Source organism: Molothrus ater, chromosome 20 (assembly GCF_012460135.2).
Source record: "Molothrus ater isolate BHLD 08-10-18 breed brown headed cowbird chromosome 20, BPBGC_Mater_1.1, whole genome shotgun sequence".
Classification (NCBI taxonomy): Eukaryota; Metazoa; Chordata; class Aves; order Passeriformes; family Icteridae; genus Molothrus; species Molothrus ater.
Window position 1 is genome coordinate 9,574,032 of NC_050497.2, and position 21,708 is coordinate 9,595,739.

General features: G+C 39.5%; 1 protein-coding gene across 1 annotated transcript; it reads right to left on the minus strand.

Annotated features, from left to right (window-relative positions):
- Window positions 1-530: 530 nt before the first annotated feature.
- Window positions 531-20,107, minus strand: C5 (complement C5). The gene is made up of 41 exons (XM_036394006.1): window positions 20,043-20,107; window positions 19,597-19,789; window positions 18,823-18,985; window positions 18,438-18,508; window positions 17,751-17,842; window positions 17,046-17,128; window positions 16,807-16,897; window positions 16,386-16,491; window positions 15,618-15,744; window positions 15,281-15,396; window positions 14,878-15,078; window positions 14,480-14,683; window positions 13,849-14,058; window positions 13,519-13,668; window positions 12,996-13,125; window positions 12,642-12,707; window positions 12,341-12,538; window positions 11,738-11,828; window positions 11,293-11,369; window positions 10,576-10,715; window positions 10,123-10,344; window positions 9,563-9,623; window positions 8,942-9,031; window positions 8,510-8,722; window positions 8,308-8,383; window positions 7,772-7,931; window positions 7,221-7,316; window positions 6,763-6,934; window positions 5,682-5,887; window positions 5,146-5,298; window positions 4,865-4,927; window positions 4,538-4,619; window positions 3,881-3,932; window positions 3,423-3,525; window positions 3,258-3,332; window positions 3,056-3,161; window positions 2,768-2,854; window positions 2,322-2,411; window positions 1,454-1,537; window positions 918-1,056; window positions 531-660 (listed from the first exon to the last, which is right to left on the minus strand). Exons 1-41 carry the CDS (start codon window positions 20,105-20,107, stop codon window positions 531-533), a joined length of 5,034 nt encoding a protein of 1,677 aa, XP_036249899.1.
- Between the last annotated feature and the right edge of the window lie 1,601 nt (window positions 20,108-21,708).

Below are 21,708 nucleotides of genomic sequence, written 5' to 3' on the forward strand. Positions count from 1 at the left end.
ATTCATTTGACTGTGTCTTAAAACACAAATAATAAAGGCACACATATAATTGAAGAATTTTGGTTTTTTGTTTGTTTTTTTTTAACAAGAAAGCAGAGCATAAAACCAGCATCAGTTACTGTCAGGAATGGAAATGCAGGGATTCAAAAAAAGAGTACAAAAGGAAAAGCTAAGGAATGAAGTTTCTTTCACAGAGAGCTTACAAAGTGGCTGCACATATTTATGTTCTGATAAGACTTGGGTTTAGTGACAGGACAGTGCTTTTCATGTTTGTTTTTGCAGTCAATCCAACTCTTTTGACTTCAAATGTCTTTGCACCATTCTGTGTTATTCTCTCATCCAAGCTTAAAAATCATATTTGAGCATTACTTTGCTGCAATAATATTGCTATAAAATGCATGCCAAGATAATTTTTCATGGAAACTATTAATGAGTGTTCAGTCAAAAAGAATTAATAAATAGGTGAGGATTTTTCTTCTTTTCAATGGGATTTGATCTGGATTTTTAATTTAAAAACTTCTCCAAGTGATTTAACAGCCCCTGATGAGGAGATCTTCAGCAAAATCCTCCATTGTGTTCAGAAACTCCTGACAGGATGGACAGGCTGTATTTGAAGGCCACCACTCAATCCAAGTGCTGGAGTCCAAGGGGTACTGGAATCTAAGCAGACAACAGAAAATTATCATTTGCTGCTAAGATTTGGGAAGGAAAATGTCAAACAGAAAAAAAAATACAATATGGAAGTGCTGGCTTTGTGTTCACAATCCTGCTTCTTGAAGTGTGCACACCTGACACCACATTGTGTGCCTGCTGGTTGAATACTTTCAAAAGTAAATCAATTCTGTACCTCACCAGAATTATTACATACAAACACTTTAAGATTAAATCTCAGCATATCCTGGTGGTAAATGACTTACTTGAAACTGTAACCAATGGTTATCTTTAGGGCTTCTTTTCCCATGATCAAATACTGCTCTCCTGGGTTCAATTCAACTTCTGTGCAAGTCTTCTTTTTAACAAAGGTTATTTCATTACTTTTTTGAGCAAAAGCTTGCCCTGAAAAAAAAAAAAACAACCAAAAAAAAAATCAAGAAGTGGACAGTTACCCAGAAAGAATTTCCAGTAATTCATATATTAGATAGAAAACACTAAAATGTTCTACAGTACTGCACAGCCAGGGGATCTCTTTGCCACTGTTCTATAACAGGAAAATTTAATTATATAAAACATGTCTCTTGTAAAAGATTTTTCAGTTAAATCTGAATGGTAAATAAGCCTTGTGCACATAAAAAAAAATTAATATTACAATAATGTTAAGGAAATATGGGATGCTTAAACTCAGAGGACAAAGGGGTGAACATCAGCTTCAGTTCCACAGGCCCAACAGGTAAGACAGTGAGTGCCCAAGAGCATTCCAACTCCTTTCTCCCAGGAGCAGAAACATGGAACTCACCCCTTTTGTAGAGGTCCAGAAGATTTGCAGAATACTTCACAAAAAACCCCTCCTCACTGCGAGATAAGATGTTCACTTTATAAACTGCAGAAAGACACAAAGCAGAACCTGGTTATTCCTTGCTCCTGCCATGCATCCTGAGTGTCTCAGAGGTGCTCAGAGGGAGAATTTTGTTTTTTTACAAGCCTGATTTCTGGGAATGCAATGGTTACAGGGGCAGAAAGCACTGGGAAGTGCCACCCACACCAAATCTGAGGGAAGCTGTGGGCAGAGCTCACCTTTCTCTACATCACTCTATGCCACTGGCAGCCACTCTGAATTTCTAAGCACTACAGCTGTAATTTGAACAAGATGCTGTGCAGCAGCAGCAGCCAGAGCAAAGAGCCATCTGAGAGCAGGGAAAGAGGCAGTGGGCCCAGAAGGACTGGCCAACCTACAACTAACAGCAACCAAAACTGTCACCACCCTCCATCCCAGCCTAATCAAAGCCTGCTTAGGATCATTTGCCTTATCCATCCTCATCATCCTCAGATCCACATACAGAAACAACCAATGGCCCTCAACCTTCGTAAAAACCACCAAATCCTGAAAATCATCAACACCAGATCTGAGGGAAGCTGTGGGCAGAGCTCACCTTTCTCTACATCACTCTATGCCACTGGCAGCCACACCGAATTTCCAAGCACTACAGCTGTAATGTGAACAAGATGCTGTGCAGCAGCAGCAGCCAGAGCAAGCAGCCATCTGAGAGCAGGGAAGAGGCAGTGGGAGCCCCCAGTCTCAGCCATCTGAGAGCAGGGAAGAGGCAGTGGGAGCCCCCAGTCTCAGCCATCTGAGAGCAGGGAAGAGGCAGTGGGAGCCCCCTTACCATAAGCAGTGTCCCCCTGGCAGGCAGCCTCTCTCCTGCTCTCAGCAGTCACCGACCCCCCGAGTCTCTCCTGGACTGTACCACACTCAGCTACGAGGAGAAAGGGAAAGGCAGAGGTAAGAGAATGCCAGCACATGTCCCCAAAGAAAACATACATTTCCATCATCCTGCATGGGAAAGTTAACTGAGCAACACTGTAAGTATGGGATTGCATGCTGGAACAGTGAATATTTAAAATACACCTCGAACACCAGAGTTAATCCAGTCAGACTTCCATGTACACACTGCACACAGCTTTAAATTTCTTTTTAATGTAAAATTTGGAGGGGAAACAGCTGTGTTGTTATGGAGACTTTTTCCTTATGTTCAGTGTGGCTTTGTTCAAAGCACTACACTGCATTTTCCCACAAAGTAAAATGAAAAAAGCATCTTCAAATAAAGCTTACCTTCCATGCATTTGCATTCATCTCCTTCACATAATCTCACCAGTTTTTCATCTCCATAGGGGTTATAAAGTATGGTGCATCTTTTGTCTAGAAGATCCAGAAAGAAATAAAAAATACATGTAGAAAATCAATGTCTAAGATGTCAACACTGAAACTTGGCGAGGCAAAAGTCACACGAGCTTCAAATAAAATGGAGTAAAAAATCTGTTAAAGCTAGGAAAGTGTAATTCTTTGGGAAGAGTACAGAGCTGAAAGGCAAACAAGGATGTGAGGAGCTGGAACACATACCTGGAGCATGATACTCATACACAGTGAAGGTGGCAGGGTTCATCATTCCAACCCGGAAAAGCTCACTGATCCTGAAGCCAACACACAGGAACTTGTGAGCTGGCACCTGTTTGAGAGACACGTGAATTAAGGAGCTCTAAAGGAGGCCAAATGATTCCAAAGAGTAAAAGCAGTGCTTACAGTCAGGAAAGGGGTAACATACAGAGTCTATCTGCAGGATAACATGCCCATCTTTTATCTCATAATCTGCTATCAGCTGATCAACTCCACTTGCAAGCTGCAGGGCACAGAAAAAGATAAAGAACAGTAAATATTGCAGCTCTGTCATATAAAGGCAGTAAGGGAAGAACCATTCTTGAATACTTGCAGTAGATAAATCCTCTGGATTGGCCTCCACTCCACTGACCAGCCCTATGTCCATCACAGCATGAGCAGAGCCCGAGCGGGGCTCCCTGGCACTGGGCCTGTACCTGAATTAGATTAGAGCCAGTGTTAGTTAATTATAACTGCAATTAAACAGACCTATTTGAATGTGATCCCAGAAAAAAACTGAGGAAAACTCTGTCAACATTTAGGCCCCAGTAAACTCATAATGAAGCAAAACAGTCCAGCAGAATCCATTCAGATTTCTGCCAATACCATGCATGAAGAAGCTTTTAATGCTCATGTTCTAGGAGAGCCCAAATATAACCTGAACACTCCTCCCCACAGAGATCACGACCCCTGGCCCTAATTCTGTTTACACATGCACATAACAGTGAGGAAACAGAAAGAAAAGATCAGGAGAGCTGATGGAATTATTAATAAAACCCCTCACTCACTCACTTTGCACAGGCCTCCAGGCGCCCCAGGGGTTCCCCCTCTCTCTTTATGCGACCTGTTCGTGGCAAGTGGAGCCAAAGAATTTCAGAACTCTCCAGAAGCAGTAGCCCAAAACTCTCACAAAGCATTTTCACAGTTGCAAGGTAATTCTTTACATTGTTTTGGTGGCTATTTTTATAGGAAATCATTATCTAGCCACAAACAAATGACATTTACCTCCTTGGTAATTCAGGTGAAATGACAGCTTTAAGGTTTAATGTAGTTTATTGTGTGTTTATATTGTTTAAACTCAGAATTTGGTTCTGTCCCCTGTTGTAACTGGACTAGAACTCTCAGTACTTTGTAGAACTCACTGGAACCTCTCCCACTCCCCGTGATATTTCTTTTTTCTCACTCCCCCACCTGTAAAAACTCTTCCATAAATGACTAAAATGAACCCAACAGAAATAAAGTAAATATTAATTCTATTCACAAAAAGGCAATCATTTTAAACAGGGCTCAATAAGCTATTAGCTATTTCTTTTCCAGTTTTGCATTTAGAAAGTGGCAGAATTTATTTCTTTCTTAACAAAAACACACTCATAAAAATCCAGGATTTTTTCCCCTCCCTCCCTTGCGCTGACCTGAGTAGCAACATTTAAAATTATATTAACCCTTTACCATCATCTCTCTTGGGAACAATCTTCAGTTCAAAGTTACAGGACTCTTCAGAAGTACCAATGGTGTTATACACTGTCCTCACCTGCACACACACAAATAAATCAGACAAAACAGAAGCAGCATTAAACAATCCTCAAAACTGGCATAAAACTGTAAAAACTCACACTGGGAAGAATAGAAACAAGTCTGGTTTATTGGTAATATAAAAATACCAGCAATGCAGAGCCAATAAATTATCAGCATAGAAAGAAATGGGGAGTTCTTGAGCAAAACCACAGCATATTAAGAAAAGAGAAATTCCATTCAAAAACCTGCTTGCATACTTACATTTACTGTAGCTATGCCAGTGCTGCTGCCAGTGCTTACATAGAGATCATCCTGCAAAGGTACCTAAAGAATTGGAGAGGAACAAAAGTTGCACATTAATAATAAAGATTAGCAACAATTAGCAACAATTCAGGTCAGCTGATCTGCTTGTCTTGCTTATATTTCAAATCCATAACAGATTCTGCAGAAATATTAAATTTAAATGAATATTCAAATATATTAAATTTACCAAGATGCTAAGCATTCTGGTTTCCATTTTTAAAGCAATATTATTCACTCACTGTCATAGTTTTTCCCACGAAATTGTCTTCTGTCAGTTTAAATAGGGTTAGGGCTCCACCATTTTTGTAGGACACTTTAACATCCATGTCCAAACGCAGCCGTTTGACAAGAAGGGAATATTCAGTCAGGGCCTCGAGGGCATTAATAGTGTCCTGTCAGAAACCAAGCATAAAGAATTAACTCCAGAGATTCTATTTATAAAATTTCAGTTTATTTTAATGAAGAGAAGTCAGATTTCCCAGAGACCAAGAATATCATGGCAATGGAGCCACTTGATACTAATCCCATACACAGGACTCTGATGTTGGCAGTATGGTCATTTAATTGAATTATCCTCTTCAAATGTTGCTATCACAGAATCATGGAATGGTTTGGGTTGGAAGGGACCTTAAACCCCTCTCATTCCAGGGGCACCTTCCACCAGACCAGGTTGCTCCAAGCACCATCCAACCTGGCCTGGAATGTCCAGGGATGGAAAAAAAATGTTTCAGATTTTGGTACTTGAAGAATGAGGACAAAATATGTAAAAGCACACCTGAGTTGAATAAAATCCTCCCCCATATCTCTGTTCTTCAGAGAGCCATTTGATGATGGGCTTGGCATAGCCTCCATCCCCTCTCAGCAAAGTAGTGAGCAAGGCATAGGCTGTGGTTTCAACCATTTGTGCAGTGACAGAGCTGGGGCTTGGCTGCTCTTGTGCTTTGAAAGCATCTTTCCAAAACCTGTAGATGGGGGGGTCACCTGCAGAAGGACAAAGAGGGTTCAGGTGCAAGCCCAGCAGCAGCTCTGCAACACCAGGTGAGGCACTGCCCACCCAGGGCCAGGGATGGGCAGGAGCTCACTCTGCACCTACCAGGCATGGAAACCCAACTCTCCTACACTAAAACTCTGATGTTTGCAAAGTGCTGAGTACAGATGGGGACAGGACTGGCCAGGAGCAGTGGGGATGGAGCAGTACCTGTGACAATCTCTGCAGGGCAGTGGGGATGGAGCAGTACCTGTGACAATCTCTCTGCAGGGCAGTGGGGATGGAGCAGTACCTGTGCCAAAGGCCTGTGCAGGTCAGAATGGATTCAGTACCTGTGCCAAAGGCCTCTCTCCTCAGGGCAGAATGGATTCAGTAGCTGTGCCAAAGGCCTCTTTCCTCAGGGCAGAATGGGTTCAGTACCTATGCCAAAGGCCTCTCTGGGGCAGAATGGATTCAGTAACTGTGCCAAAGGCCTCTCTGGGGCAGAATGGATTCAGTACCTGTGCCAAAGGCCTGTGGAGGTCAGAATGGATTCAGTAGCTGTGCCAAAGGCCTCTCTGGGGCAGAATGGGTTCAGTACCTATGACAAAGGCCTGTGGAGGTCAGAATGGATTCAGTAGCTGTGCCAAAGGCCTCTCTCCTCAGGGCAGAATGGATTCAGTACCTGTGCCAAAGGCCTCTCTAGTACAGAATGGATTCAGTACCTGCACCAAAGGCCTCTCTGGGGCAGAATGGATTCAGTACCTGTGCCAAAGGCCTCTCTCCTCAGGGCAGAATGGATTCAGTACCTGCACCAAAGGCCTCTCTGGGGCAGAATGGGTTCAGTACCTATGACAAAGGCCTCTCTGGGGCAGAATGGATTCAGTACCTATGACAAAGGCCTCTCTCCTCAGGGCAGAGAAGGCTTCCCGAGCTGTGCCGTGGTTGGGGTCCAGCAGGGCCAGCGCGTAGGCGGTGATGGCCGTGGTGAAGGGGCTCTGGGCCTGCTGCACGTTCTGCGCCAAATAATCCCCTGCTCTGCTCCTGGCATCGTGGATTTTCTGAAAACACAGACAGCTTACAGCTCACAGCCATCACACTGACCCTACAGAAACACAGCTTCTCTGTCAGGACTATACAGATAGAGAATGTCTTCTACAATAGCTTATAATGAATCCTGAAATTCCTTGTCGTTCTTTTGCTGGCTTTGAAAGACAAAGACTAACAAAGCAAAGAAATCTGTGAAACTGAAAAAAACTCCTGACTTTTTAAAAAAAAAGTTAAAGAAAAGGGAAGAAATTAGAAGCGCAGAGCACACCAGCTGGCAGAAATAAAAACAATGTTTACCTGAGTGGGACATATTTTCATTGACTTGTCAATTCCAATAATAGAAAATGCTGTGAGATACAAAGATTTTTCTTTAGCTTGTTGAGGTAATGTACCCTACAAAAACCAAATAATAAAAATAAGGAAATATAAGTAAAAGTTCATTTAAATAATAGAACTTCTCAGTGTTAAGTTGTGGAAACAAATAGAAATTCCTGTAAAAACTATCAGCTTAGTTAAACCTGAAAATACATTGACTCTTTGGAAGGTAACAGCTCATTTGTAAAAAAGAAACCAAAATATATGAAGTTATTCATGGGCCAGGACTATTAGATTATGAAATGAACCTAAACATTCTTTTTCTGATTATTAAGAAGTGGCAAGCAGCTGCTTTTTGTGGGAAAACAAAAAGGTCTGCAAGACTGTGCTGGGCTTTAAATGAATTTAGAATAAAGAGAAAAGTTGTCTTGAATGAGTGTTTTGATGAAATATAACCTAAAATACGAAACACTTTATCTCCTGGTGCCTTCAGCTTCTACTGCCTAAGCACAGAAAAGGTTTGGGTTTCATACCTGCAGTTTCACTGGTTGGTAGTCTGAAAATTCATGGAATGACCCATCTGACATCTGACAGTTGTCAATCAGCCACAGAAGGGAATCACAAACAGACATTTTATCAAGATTAATGTATTGATTCACTTGTCCAAGGATCCTTAAAGCAAAAGCTGTCAGCCTGCCAAGGGAAGCAAAGAGATGCTGCTTGTTTAGATTGGCAGGTACTGCAGAGAGCACACACAAATTTACTTCAAAGGGATAATGAAGGTTAATTTTAAATTTAACTTAACAAATGGGCAGTAAGTACTGAAATAATTTTAAACCAGGATCAATTCCCATGTTTCAGGGTATGAACTCATTCCATCCCAAAGCCATCTTGGTTGTTGTGGTGTGAATTAGGGACACAAAGAAAAGGTTTGGCAAGTGAAACCAACAAATCAAAAGATATTACTCAGAGTTGTAAGCACTGCTTAAATCTACCACTGCACTCTTGTCTGGTGCTTACTGAAAATATGAAATTAGGCTTTTTCCAGCCCAAACCCCTTTCAGCTCACCATGTGCTAGCTTGCCCATTCTTCCACATGCTGTAGGAGCAGTCAGCATTCCTGAAGGACGAGATGCTCACAATTCCTGAGGGATACATCAGGCACAAGGGAAGTTATGAGAATCATGTTCGCTCCCTCAGATGTACCACCCTTCTCACTCAGCAAAGGACCTCTACAACCCTGCAGCAAGAGAAGCAGCAGATTTTTCTACCTTCTTTCATCCTCCTCCTCATCTGGGTCCTGGCGCTCAGGGTCTCAGGGCCCAGTAGATGCCAATTGTCCGACTCCTCCAGGTAGCGGAACACGTAGAACACGGGGGCAATGCTCATCAGCTCAGCCTCTGCACTGCCCCTGGGCAGGCTGCTCAGCATCTGCAGCCCTCTGGGGCTCAGCACCGTGCCAATCACTTCACCCAGAAGGTGTCCTGTGCAAGGAAAAGCCCCAAAACTGATTGAAACAACGGGTGGTGAAAGCGAATCCAAGGGCAGAATCTGTGAGCAACCATTCTTTGGGAAGTGTTTGAATTTCTACACTAAAGGGGACTTGCAAAGCCTTGTCTCAAAAGAAAAAGAATAAATCAGATGAATTTAATCCAAAATAGGAGGAAAGGTACATATGCAGTGGATGAAAAGTTTCTATTTACCTTTTACACTGACACTTCTGTCAATTTGTGTTTTAGGGACCAGATTTAGCGGGACTTTGTATCGAAATTCTTCTCGTCTCTTGATTAAACCTGAAATTGAAGATATATATATATATATATATATATATATATAAAAAATACTGCACAATCTAAATCAACAGATGATTCAGCTGTAATTGACAGATTGAAGGTTACAACTGAGAATTCAGCAACCAAAACACCAAAACTTGAAAAGCAGAAATATTCCCAAATGCACAGGCAAACAACATCAAGCTTTGAAAAGGAACAGGTGAAAACTCTTCATCTTTCTTTTGTTACCAAAAAAAATCTGATCTGGACCTAAACTTTGTGGTTTCTTTGGTTAAATAAGAACATATTCTATCCCCATTAATAAAGCTGAGGAAAGCTTACAATCATATCACACTAAAAGATATATCTAAAGATTCCTTTAAGAAATTAATCCAAGTTCCCTTAAGCCAAAGCAGGAAATCCTTGGGAAAGGACATATTTACAATATCTCAGGAAGGAGAAACTCCAAGTTTTTCACATTATGAAAAACTTGATTATCAAGAATCAAGACCAGGAAAAAGTAACACAAAGACACTTCATCAATTTTCTTACCATAAACACCCTGTGGATCCAAAGTGAAACCTGCATGGACTTCTTTCTTAACGCCTTCTGGCTGGGATCATTATCAGGAAAGAGGTAGAAAATGGAAACATTTTTGTTTAATCAAATATATCAGCTGAAACAACAGGTTAAACCCACAGTATATTTGCCTTCTTTTTCTGTAGTTTGACATAAATGTTGTACACATGAATTTTAGTGTTCTAGCTCACACAATTCTTGAGAAAATTTAACACAAGATTAAAGTTAAACCTTAGGAAAGGAAAAGATCGTGTTTCAGTGAAAATCCAAACCAAACAACTAAGAATCAAGTATTCTCCCTTGCTTACAAAGTCTAATCTATTTTTTATACATGTAATCTTTCAGTTCTTATAATCAAGGTTTAAAAATGAGTGTGCTCAAATACTCAGCCATTGCTTTTTCCACTGCACACGCCTCAGTGAATTCAAGAACATTGTGTGATATTAAAATAAAGCAAAAATTCTATATTGACTCAATTGAACCCTAATTGAAATTCAAAAACGCTTTAAAAACATGGAGATTTTTTCCCTTACCACGACACGTAAAGTTTTAACTACAATTTCACTGTTCCTGGGGCTCAGCAATGTGAAGTTGACAGTGTGAAGACCCAATTCCAGCGGGAGGATCCGGAATGTGACTGCTGAGGAAGAGCCAGCATCCAGATTCTTCCATTTACAGCTCTGCATCCTCGAGCCTGCACTTGCAGAATCTCCAAAGGTACAGACTCCATTTCCAGCTGCTATTTTAACACAGTACTGAAAGGTGGAGAGATTTGAATGTTTCATTTCCATGGCAGGTACGATAGCAGAGAAATATCAAATCCTGTACTGAGCATTCTGTTACTGTAATGCTACTTCTCTGTTTCTGCCTTAAGGACTGAAGAAATCCCATCCAAGGATCTGTTGTTTATCTTGAATACTCCCAGGAAAAATGCTTTTTTAGTTTATTATTTCAATCCTTCTGCAGGACTCATTAACACAAATTACCTTAATTGCAGAGGCTTTATGGTTATAAACAGATCCTTTTAACTCAATTTGCTCCCCTCGTACCACGGAATAAGGAACATGAATGCTCAGGAAAATATCCTTCACAACTTGGATTTCCAAAGGTGCAGCAACACAAATACCTGAGAGAATTAAAAACATGAAAGCAGAGTGTCTCATCCACCCTTGTGACAAACAAGTTTGAAAAGGTCTTGACATACTTTAGTGATGATTTATGATTTTTCAGTGTGTACTTTGAGCAGTCCAAGCTTTTTAAAAGTTCCCAGGTTTTTGCTTCCTCATCCAAGCTGCTCTCACAACTCCTCACACCCCAGCTGACCTGAACCTCATCCAGGTTCTTCGAGTTTCTTCTTCCCAAAGAAATTCTCTGCTTGGATTACCAAATCTCTTGGAAAATCTCAAATACCTGAGCTCCAGGTAACAAGACAATGTAAAGTTTTCCAGGGAAGAGTTACTCAATATTTTTTCTTCTTCTTATCCTCTATGAGCCCCTGTCACACACAAGACAGGCTTTGTTTTCCCAGCCCCTGACACTGACATGACATGAAGTGATTTACTTTCCCTAAAATACATATTTTTGTTTTCTTTCCCTATCAACCAGAAAATGAACATTTTAGAACATGAGTGTCAAACTCATTGAGAGAGTCTACAAAGCTTCCTGATCCTTTAGCTCCAAACTAGCTGGGTTGCAGGACCTACCTTTATTTGAAATGCCAACACCTTGTACTTCCCAGGTGGTCAGTGAATCAGGCAAGGTGACAGACAGAGTCTTGGACCTGTGTTAAAAGTGGTTTTACATTTATCCACTACCAATCACTGTCTGTTAACAGCACAGCTCATCACCAGCAACACCATAGGAGAGACTCAGGGAAGCTCTGAGCCAGAACACAGGAATTCTAGATTTTGGTTTGAATAAACTTGGTTTAACTGATTTCACAGGAGCTGGTACTTAGCAAGGTCCAAAGTGAAAGGAAAAATGACTCAACAATCTGGGCACCACACAGCACATGGAGAGGAACATGGCAGGAATAGTTTGTTTGGATAAGACTCCATTTCAGCATACATCTCAGGTACAACTAAGTTACCCAATTTACCTCAGTTTCACCCCTTCCTTTCCATAAAGTTGATTTGAGAAAAGCAGTACCTTGAAGAAACTTGGTGAACTTCCCATAACCAGCTTTCAGGGAAGTAGCTACGAACTTGTGCCTCATCCAGTTCCAAGAAAGCCTCAAAATCTGAAGAACATAAATAAATCAAGTAAAAAAACCCTGGTACAAGAAAAAAGGTATCAAAATACCCTCAGTCAAAAATCTGTTTCATCCCACCTCATATATTTACACATGTGAATACCTGTCCAATATCCTGACAGATCACCTTGTTAACAAGCAATTATAGGGAGATAATGGAAGACAAGGAATTTAACCCTCCCACAGATCTTTCCTGAGGTGTTATCCAGTGGTTGTCTCTGGCCTGGGCAAAGGATTCAAATTTGGCATTGATGTTTACTCTCAAATAGTCTCTGATTGCTGTTCTGCTTGTTCTAAATGTGGGTGAACAGAACAGAGAGCTGAATACAATAAAGAACAGCTCTCCTGCCCTCCTCAAGGATATTTAACTAAAACTTGGGGAGAGTGGTCAAATTCTGTCTGGAACAACCCTGCCAGGTACCAGGGAGGGGTTTATAGATTCCATCACCTCTCCATCCCCTGCTCTGCTGGAGCAGGACACCCAGAGCTCTCATACTCACGCATTCTGGCCAATATCAGGAGCTTGTTTGGCTCTTCCAGCCGCAGCTTGTTGGCAAATTCACAGCAATCTATGAATGCAGAAAAGCATTTCTGGCTCTTAATCTTCTCAGCTCTCTCCCTGCAGGTATAAGAGACTGGATAAGCTCTTATTCCAGCCTTGCAGCATGTCTGGGATTCTCGGTCTCGGTATTTGGCCACTGAAATAAAAATAAAACAATTAGCTTCCTTGAGATGAAGTTTTTATTTCCAAATGGATGTGATTTTTTAAAAAAATGATATACATAGAAATATTTGTAACACCTTCTTTGAGTATCTTTTCCCTGAAGTCAGATCGTTTGGATCTTAACACTTCATTGCAAGGTTCACCTGTCCAGAAAAATAAAAAAGTACACACAACATGAACTTTTCTTGTTGTAGAATTGTCCTCTTAATTCCACAAGATCACATTCCAAATGAATGAAACTTTTTTATGTTTGCTGTTTTAATTACATAGAGGTATTTTAATTTTGATTACAGTAACTGTTCCACAAGATGCTTTCCCCCCTTAAAAACCATCAGTGTATGCACCCCTGTGAGTTCCAAGATAATAACTGAGAATGCCAATGGAACATTTCAGAAAATGCACAGTTCCATGCCTGGACCACAGGGATGTACCTGCTTCCTCGGAGTCATCAGCGTTTGCATTAGTGAGGAAAGTGAGCCCAGCCATCCTGAACACAGCAATGTTGTTCTGTCCTCCCCCAGCCCCACAGCCAAGGTCACTCTTCTCCAGCTGCAGCATGATCTGAGGAGAAACACACGGGCCATGCTACCAGGATGTCTCCAGAACACGGCCTGGGAAGGCTCTTTGTGAAACAGAGGAGATCATCATCCTCTCCATGGCTCCTTCAGCCAGGAGCTCTCTGCTGCAACCTATTTTTGGCCAGGTCTGTGGAGTTCTGATGAGAAACTTCAGATCTGCTTTTAAAACCACAATTTATGTCTACTGGAATTCAAAAGATTGTAAACTGGTTCTTTTAATAATTTTGAACTGTAGATTTAAACAAACAACATTCACTCAGCCTTGAACTGCTCTGCTGCCCATTTTCAGGCTGGATGAGTGCATGACACGTATCAGTTATTGCATGTGAAATGAAACAAAGAGCAACTGGATTTTCTTTTTTGGCTGCTACCTCACCTTTTCCATTGCCTTCTTCCTTCTTCCTGTGACTCCATATATTGCCTTGTCAATAGATGACAAAGCAACAAAGGTATTGGGCTGGGTTTCTATGGTGAGTGATACAACATCTGCTGGTTTCAGTGTCTCTTTGCTTGACTGCAGCTTAATCTATAAATTGAAAACAAAGACTGGTAATTTTGAAAGCACATTGTTCTGAAATCAATCCAGTTAATGACAGACACTTACTAGAATCATTTTAGTGTTAAAGAACTTGTGTAAGTCCAAGATAAAATCTGACCATAAAAGGAATGCACACCCACAAATTTCAGTGCCTATTTTGCTACTCACATCAAGGCTATTCCCACATTTCTGTTCCACATTCAGCCAAACTGAATCAGCCACTAACTCTGCAGCTCCTTCTCCCATGACTATGTAGTAAACAATGAGGCGTGCAGAAGGAACCATCTCTTGGGTTATCCGTAAAGTTAGATGGTCGTATTGCAAATCCTTCATTCTCTCCTGAGTTCCAAAGCTCACTGTCTTCCCTTTTGATGTGATCTATAGTTTAAAAGAATGATGGAGAATAAAAAAGTCAAACTTTATATTCAGTCTATTTTTCACATGTAGTAATTATTTGAATTTCTATTTTCCACTAAAAAGAAGTGCTGTCTCTGCACTTCTTGTCCTTCATCTACTTTCACCTTCTGAAATAGCTTTTGAGACCAGTTCTACTTGTCCTCAATCGCAGTCAATGTCAGATAAGAATTTTTAAAAAAATAGACCATACAAATATAAAATTTAAACACGAGACTGTTATTTTTTTCCTATAAAGCTGACAGATTGTATCTGAAAGGAAGCAGTTGCCTGAGCTGCACATATTCTATGCTGAGGATAGTTCTTGACTGCTGAGGTTTTTCATCCATGACCATCCATATTAAATTACAATTCAATATTTTATGCAGAAACATCTGTTACTCACCAAATAGCTGTAGTGATGTATTTTATCAATGTAGTGACTTTGTGGATATACATTAATATTTATTACATCCCCCACTTCCAGGGTTTTGTGGTTTGAAGCCCAGTCAATATAGAGATAACTCTGACTCAGGGATGAATAAGCTCTTGCTTCATAACTTTTACTTGCTTGGTTTTCATCTGAAAGACGTGGATCTGCAGTTTTTACCTGGAAAGATAATGAAATGTCTGAATAGTCTGAGTACAGAATGATACCTAAGCAAACAAGCAATGACAATACTAAAATCATGCTGCAATATGTTGTTCAGAGGGATTAATAAAAGAGAAGCCAGCTCAAGACCTTACCCTCAAAGAAATAATTGCACCCTTGAAGAAATAATTTAATGGAACAATTTAACTCACTTGAAACTCCAACATTCTGCTGTTTGGTGGGATATTAACAACAAACAAAGCAGTTCCATCACTGGTGCTTGTTTTTCTTCTCCCAGATTCTGAATCCTCTGATATCAACTGAGTCTCAACCATTTGATCATTTAAGGATTTGGCAGTGATGGTTACAGGGACATTCCCAACAAAGTCATCCATGGGGTCTTTCACCTGCACCTGTTCATCAGGACAAAGAAATGGTGACAATTTTCAGGAAGAGTCTTCCAAGCTGCTCAGCTGCTTCTACAACAGGGAGTCAGAAGATGTACAAGCCAACAGAAATGAAAGTGTGTTCATCAGCCATACAGAGAGAAAATGACAAGGCTTGTGCATGATGGGGCTTTGTTCAATGTGCAACCCCCTGCTCCTGGGAACTGACCTTGATGAAGAAGGGAAGTCCAGGCTTCACAAAGAGAGGAGTGGCAACCAAACTCAGCTTGTAAGGAGAGACAGCAAACTTGACTCCAGTGAACTCCACCTCTTCACTGAGGCCACCTGACAAAACACAGCACCCATGGAACAATAGCTGAAAATAAGTTTAATCCTTAACCATTGCTACAGTGAGAACAGGCTGCTCTTCCTTACAAGCTTTTGGAAGAAGAACTGAGTACTAAAGAAAGTCTGATATTATGAAAGTCAGCCTTGCAATTTTCTTTTCTAGTTCTGTTCACATTTGCAGAAGTGTTAAGAAAAATTTCAGTTAAAGAGCAACTTACCCCTAGACTCCAACACTGATGCCACAATATATAAATATGAGCCATCCAGTGCTTCCAGACTGTCAAAGCCTATAGAACTTGCTGCTCTCTTACTGTTAAAATTGACCCTAGCAACTCCATTTTCAATCTGGAAATGAAATAGAAATTATCACTTTATAGTCAATAATTTAGAAATAATACCTAGACCATATGTAGATTCAGTGTGTTTCTGTTCACTGTCTATTTTCAGAGGAAATCAAAGAGTGGAGATGTTAAAATAAAGAATTCTTTATTCCCCAAAATTATTTTAAATTAATCAACCAATGGCACATATTGCAAAGTTTGTGTGCAGGCTCAGCAAGAGGTGGGGATAACACAGAGATATCTTCACTAAATGAGGGAAGGAGACAATTAGTGTAGAACAGACTCCCCAGAATAAATCAGTATCATTTTGATCTGCTTGTCTCCATTTGATTTCAGTTCTTGTGTAATAGATAGCATTGAAGTTATCTCATATCCATTTTAATCACACAGTTTGGCCAGGAGAGTAATTGCAGCAGATTGAAATGCCATTGTCTCAGATGCTGCCTCTGAATTTCATTTCCAAGTGCCTTTCTCTGCCCCTGATGACAGCCTTATACAGGAAAAGTCCACACTGGGGAGCTGTGGATGCAAATTACAACTTGAGGCCCTACTCTCACCAAATTTAATGGAAAAACTTCAGTGGGATTGGATCAGTCCTGAGTTATGCATGTGAATTCTACACAAATTTGATTTGCTGCTTCTTACCCTCGTTACACGCATTGCCTGAGGCATCATTCTTTTCTCACTTTCTTCAATTATTCCATAACGAAGAAAAACATCAGCACTGGGAAGCTTTTTGTTGGAAAAATAGCTGAGAATAAAACAATATAAATGCTTTTAAGATCACTTTAATGGCTGCAACAAAGCATTTCTTTTTGAAGAAGAGTAATTGCCTAGGCAAGAGATGGAAAACAAATGTCTGTATTTTAAAGACTTCTGTTGAAAAACAATCACTTTGAGAGAATTTTAAGAAAGGTCTCTTAGATTTCTTACACAGCAGAAATGATTTTGATGAAAGAGCTCCTCGAGGAAAGCAAAGAGGAAAAGTCTGGACTCAGAGAATCATTCCTCAGGTCAAAGAAGAGGAGACACAAAATATTCAGGATTCCAAGGCAAATTTCCTCACCTGGCTTTCACAACAATCCTGAAGTTCTCAAATTTATCAGAACTAATGAAGTTACTCTCTGGCTCGATGGTGATGGAAAAGCTTGGCAATGCTGCAAATCGAGTGGAAAAAAGGTCACTGGGGGGTGTTTTACCCATGAAGCCACAGGTGCTGAGCCACTGAAGAATCATGACCATTCCAAGGGGTTTGAGTTCTTGAAAACACTAAAAATGCAGGTTCACAGTATGAGCACCCCTTACCATATTCCTTAACTTCAAATTTTGCCATAGCTGAGGTCATAAAATCCTTCTTGTACTTGGCTTTAATCTTCCAAATTCCGTATCTATGAAATATCAACAATCAAACAGTTTTGAAGATGAAAATTAATGATAATGATGGTAATAATTTCTATGAGAGGAAAATTCTGCACCAGATTTTTTGAGGTGTTCAGGGCCTGCTTTGAGCAGATTCTCTTTGACACATCACTAACTATTTGACACTTACTTGAAAGCACTAAAATCAGTTATAAACCAGTTTCTCAAGCCCCTGCTAGCATCCTTCTGCCATCTCAGCAATGCTTCAGCACCCTCTCAAGACTAAAAGGAGAACTGAACAGATTTTTTTTTAAATGCTGCTGTTCCTGGGAAAATGCTGGTGATTTGTATGAAACACATATGAAATATGAAATCCCCAGGTCTTTCTCACTGTTTATATCTCTACAGTAGAAAGCTCTAATTGTCATTAATGTTCTTTTTTAATTGAGCATGAAAAACCTGCCACTCTCTGCTCTTTAAGGAGAACACTCTGCCATAAGGTCCCTGTTTATATCATGATTCCACCCTATGTGAAATGTTAGAAATCTCCAAGTTTCAAGTCATGCTCTCCATGCAAAACCACTCTATGACAGCCACTATAAAAAGGCATTATAATGTTAATAATTCACAAAAAAAATTAAATAAATCTACTTAGGATTAGGAGGGATCTTGAAGTCAGGAAAAGAAACTATTCCAGTAAAATCTTTTTCTTCCAGAATATCCACTTCTACTCCTTCAGGATCCTTGAAATGATAAGAGGACAGAATGAGCAGTTACAGATTGTTCTATTAAAAGGGGAATCTTCATCCTTCAGAGGGGATTTCAGAGGCAGCCTGGCCATAACATATTTTTCTTAAGAGCTTCAAAGCAGAAAAACATAAATATTTGTAGAAAAACTCAGACTGACATTCTGATAAAATACTTTACTCTAGTTTCACCAATTAAAAGCCATGCTTAAAATAGCTAAAAAATTACAGTAATAACAAGCCAATTGTTAAAGGCTGAAAAATATGGTAGATACAGATTATTTTTCATATCTTAAATGAAACAAACAGTTTAAACCCCATACATTATTAAAGTTCCCTTAACAATCCTTTGTCCAGATATTAAAGATAATTTTTTTTTCTATTCTGGAACAACTTCAGATCTGGGATTTAAAAACCTCTATCCAACCTAGCAAAATCAATTTTGAATCTTTTAAAAGATGTCTGGCTACCTGCAAAAACATCTAAGAGTTTTATTAAACATTGACTGCAATACTGATTTCCCATCTACCTACCTACCTTTATTTGTTATTGGAGGTACAAAATATTAATACTAAATTCAATTACAACTCACCACAAAAGTCAGGACAGTCTCCCTGTAAGCTGGCTGCAGTTCTTCATCCAGAGAGTAAACTCTGACTTTCACTGTAAGAATTACAGCAATCTCAAAATCAAAACAACCAAACAATTTACTGATATCTTTAACAAACTCCCAGGAATATCTTTCACTCTTTCTGCCACAAATTAGTAATTTAGGGTGAGGAGGGCAGGGAGAAGTGACTAACTTTTCCAGTATGATCAAATAATTCGAAGTATTGTTCTGCTGATAAAAAAATTCAGTACCAGCTGATGGCAATGCAACACAACCAAGAGCTTGAAGAACAATTAAATCCTAATTCCTTGACAGAGTCAGCAGAGTTTTAAAATTAAATACCTGCCATGAGAAATAAGCAATTTACCTGACTGATCAGGAGTATAAACTGGTTTGTCTGTATGAATAAAAAGAAACCCATTCTCATAGGAAACAGGAATTTTTTTAAATCTTGTAAAATGTGGAGAAACAGCTTCCAAATACAAATACTTGTCTGAAGTATCTGTTCTTGGCAAATCTGCTGGTTGTACCTGGGGGAGATGAAATAAAGGTTTTTGAAGATTATTAAAATATTTTTCATGTATTTTGTCCTACAGGATTTTTTTGATGCAAAGAGTATCTGAAAAGTAATTACCACCCTGTGGTTGAGTATCATTAAATAAAAATATCAATATTCACATGGATTTATTCTTGCTTCTTGCTTCTTCTACCTCTATACGGTAGAGGAATGTTTGGAGTATTAAGCTACAGATATTTGGAAATTTTGCATTTTATTTATGCCCAGAACTAAACCAGCAAAGTTCAAAGCCAAGTAATGAGGTCACAATAGTAGCAATTATCAGATTTCCATTTATGCACATGATGAATCCTGGCCACAACAAAGCTGCTGCTGTGGTTGGTACTTTGATTTGATTCTCTCTATTTTTAAAGCTATGCAATGTTTCTAAAATGGTTTGATTCTATGTTTAACCTCAGTGTTGTTCCACTGATTTTATTCAGCGTAATTTCAATTTCAGACCAAAAATTGGGGCATTAGCCCTTCCTCCCCAGTTTAAACACCTGAAAACTTACTGAAACTTCATCTTTTTTTAAGCCTAAATGTGATAATAAAAAGAGTGCAAGAAAGGTCTGAATTCCTTACTGTTAAAGTTACAGCATCTTGGAATTTGTTGGCTGGGTTTAAGGAGATCCAAGCAGACGAATACACAACGAGCTTATCTGGGAAGCTTTTCAGGGCAACGCTGACTGGAAATTCCTCCTGGTAACCAAAAGCTTGAACTACAATTTTCTCAGAGGCCCCAGCTCGGATGATCTTTGGTGCTGTAAGGACATATCTGTACACAGAATATAAAACAATAACAGATTTCTTTCTAATTTTTCAGATTTCTTACTTCCCTTTCAGAATTCAGTTACATGCAGAGTGTTAAAGCAAACAGGATAATCAGGTTATTGTAAGACACTAATTAAAATCCTATTTGGATAGTGCCCTTTGTATTGGCTCTACTTAAATTCTGGATTTATTTACCCAAAAGAGAGGACAACAATCAAGTAACATTTCCGGTAAATTCTGTATTTGCTTTTACTTACGTTTTCTCTTGGCTAAAAGTCGTTCCAGAAAATAGCAAAACAATAAAATATATTAAAATAGCCATTGTGTCTGGGACAAGAGCAAACCATAGATGTTAATGAGGGTGGGTTAAACAGCCTCTGCTGTGGCTGAGCAAAAATGCCAACACATTTCACCCACAGTTAATAATTAATGGCAGATCATTCTTTACTAAAACATCATTGCCACTCCCTGAGGAAGCCAGAACTGCCAAACTTAGCAATTTTTTAAATTTAGGATTTCAATTTTCAGTGTGTCCACAGCAATCCTGTGTCAGTCCTCACTTCCCTTCTGATAACTGCACAATAAAATAATTTTCAGAGGTAGAAAAACCCCAACAAACAAAAAGACGGATTCAGTTTGTCCTTAGTAATTTTTTTTTTATAATTTAAGTGAGTTCAAATTTGTGTCTGAAGCAAAAAAACATTTGAGTTATATCAAACAATGTGTGGATGTGTTTGGACCAGCATTATTTTTTGTTGTTTCGAAATAACTTTTCCCTCACAAATTTCTTTTAGCCATTTGTATTCTAGATTATGCCAACTTTCTGACCACTTCCATTACAAATAAAACCTGCAATATGGAAATATTAGGGCACAATATATCAACATGCACCATTTTAAACAGCATTTTGCAAAAAAAAATTGAATAAATTTGCAAAAAAATCCCCACAACCATTGATGACAAAACTTTTGCAGGCCTGGCATCTAGGATAGCACCTCGAAAAATGGGTTTAGGTAAAGTTAAATAAAGTTGTGCAAGAATGCTGAAGTTTAAACAAATATTGTGGTCAACCTTTACGGGAAAAGCATTTACAAAACTGTTTCTGATCAATAAAAAGTGAAATTACAGAAAGGTCAGCTTCTCACCAAATGCAAGAACTAGAAGAGAAGCAATAATTGAATAAAAGCTAATAAAATGTAGGATGCTTAACGTTATTGAAATGAGCGGCCAACATATGCATTATTAAATAGCAATGGGGTGGTATGTAAATGAAAAGGCAAATAGTGAAGGACAGTGAGAAATGCTTTAAAATTCTTAACAGTAACCTGAAATAGTATTTTTTAAATCTGATTCTGCTTCTTCTCTACATTTTTCAGAGACACAACCTACTGTTTTTTCAGCCCTGCATTTCACACTTACACAGATGCTGAACTAACACAGTCCAAGTCTTAAAAGAGATTTATTTACACACCTCTGTGAAAATGACTGTGATTTAGACCGGACATGCAGCGTTTATAACTGTAAATAAACTCCGTATTTCCAAAAAGTCCTTTTATATGCAATTTTGAGTGAGATGCTAACTTGACACACACACAGAGTACAGATAAGGATAAAACACCTATCAGCAGAGTAGGTTTTATTGTTGATACAGCGGCTCGGATTTGAAATAAACCAACACCCCTCAAGGTTGCATTGTTTATACAATGATTTGGGTTTATTGTTTATACACTTATACAATGATTTGGGTTTCTTGTTTATACATTGTACAGTGATTTGAGCTTTATTTACCGCAAATCCCTGAGGGCTCCCCTTGAGGGGACGCGGCGGGAAATGGCGAGGCGGGGGCGGGGCCTCAGCGGCGGGAAGGGGCGAAGGGGCGGGGCTTGGTGAGGCTCCGCCCCCCAGCCGCACCCGCCGCTATCG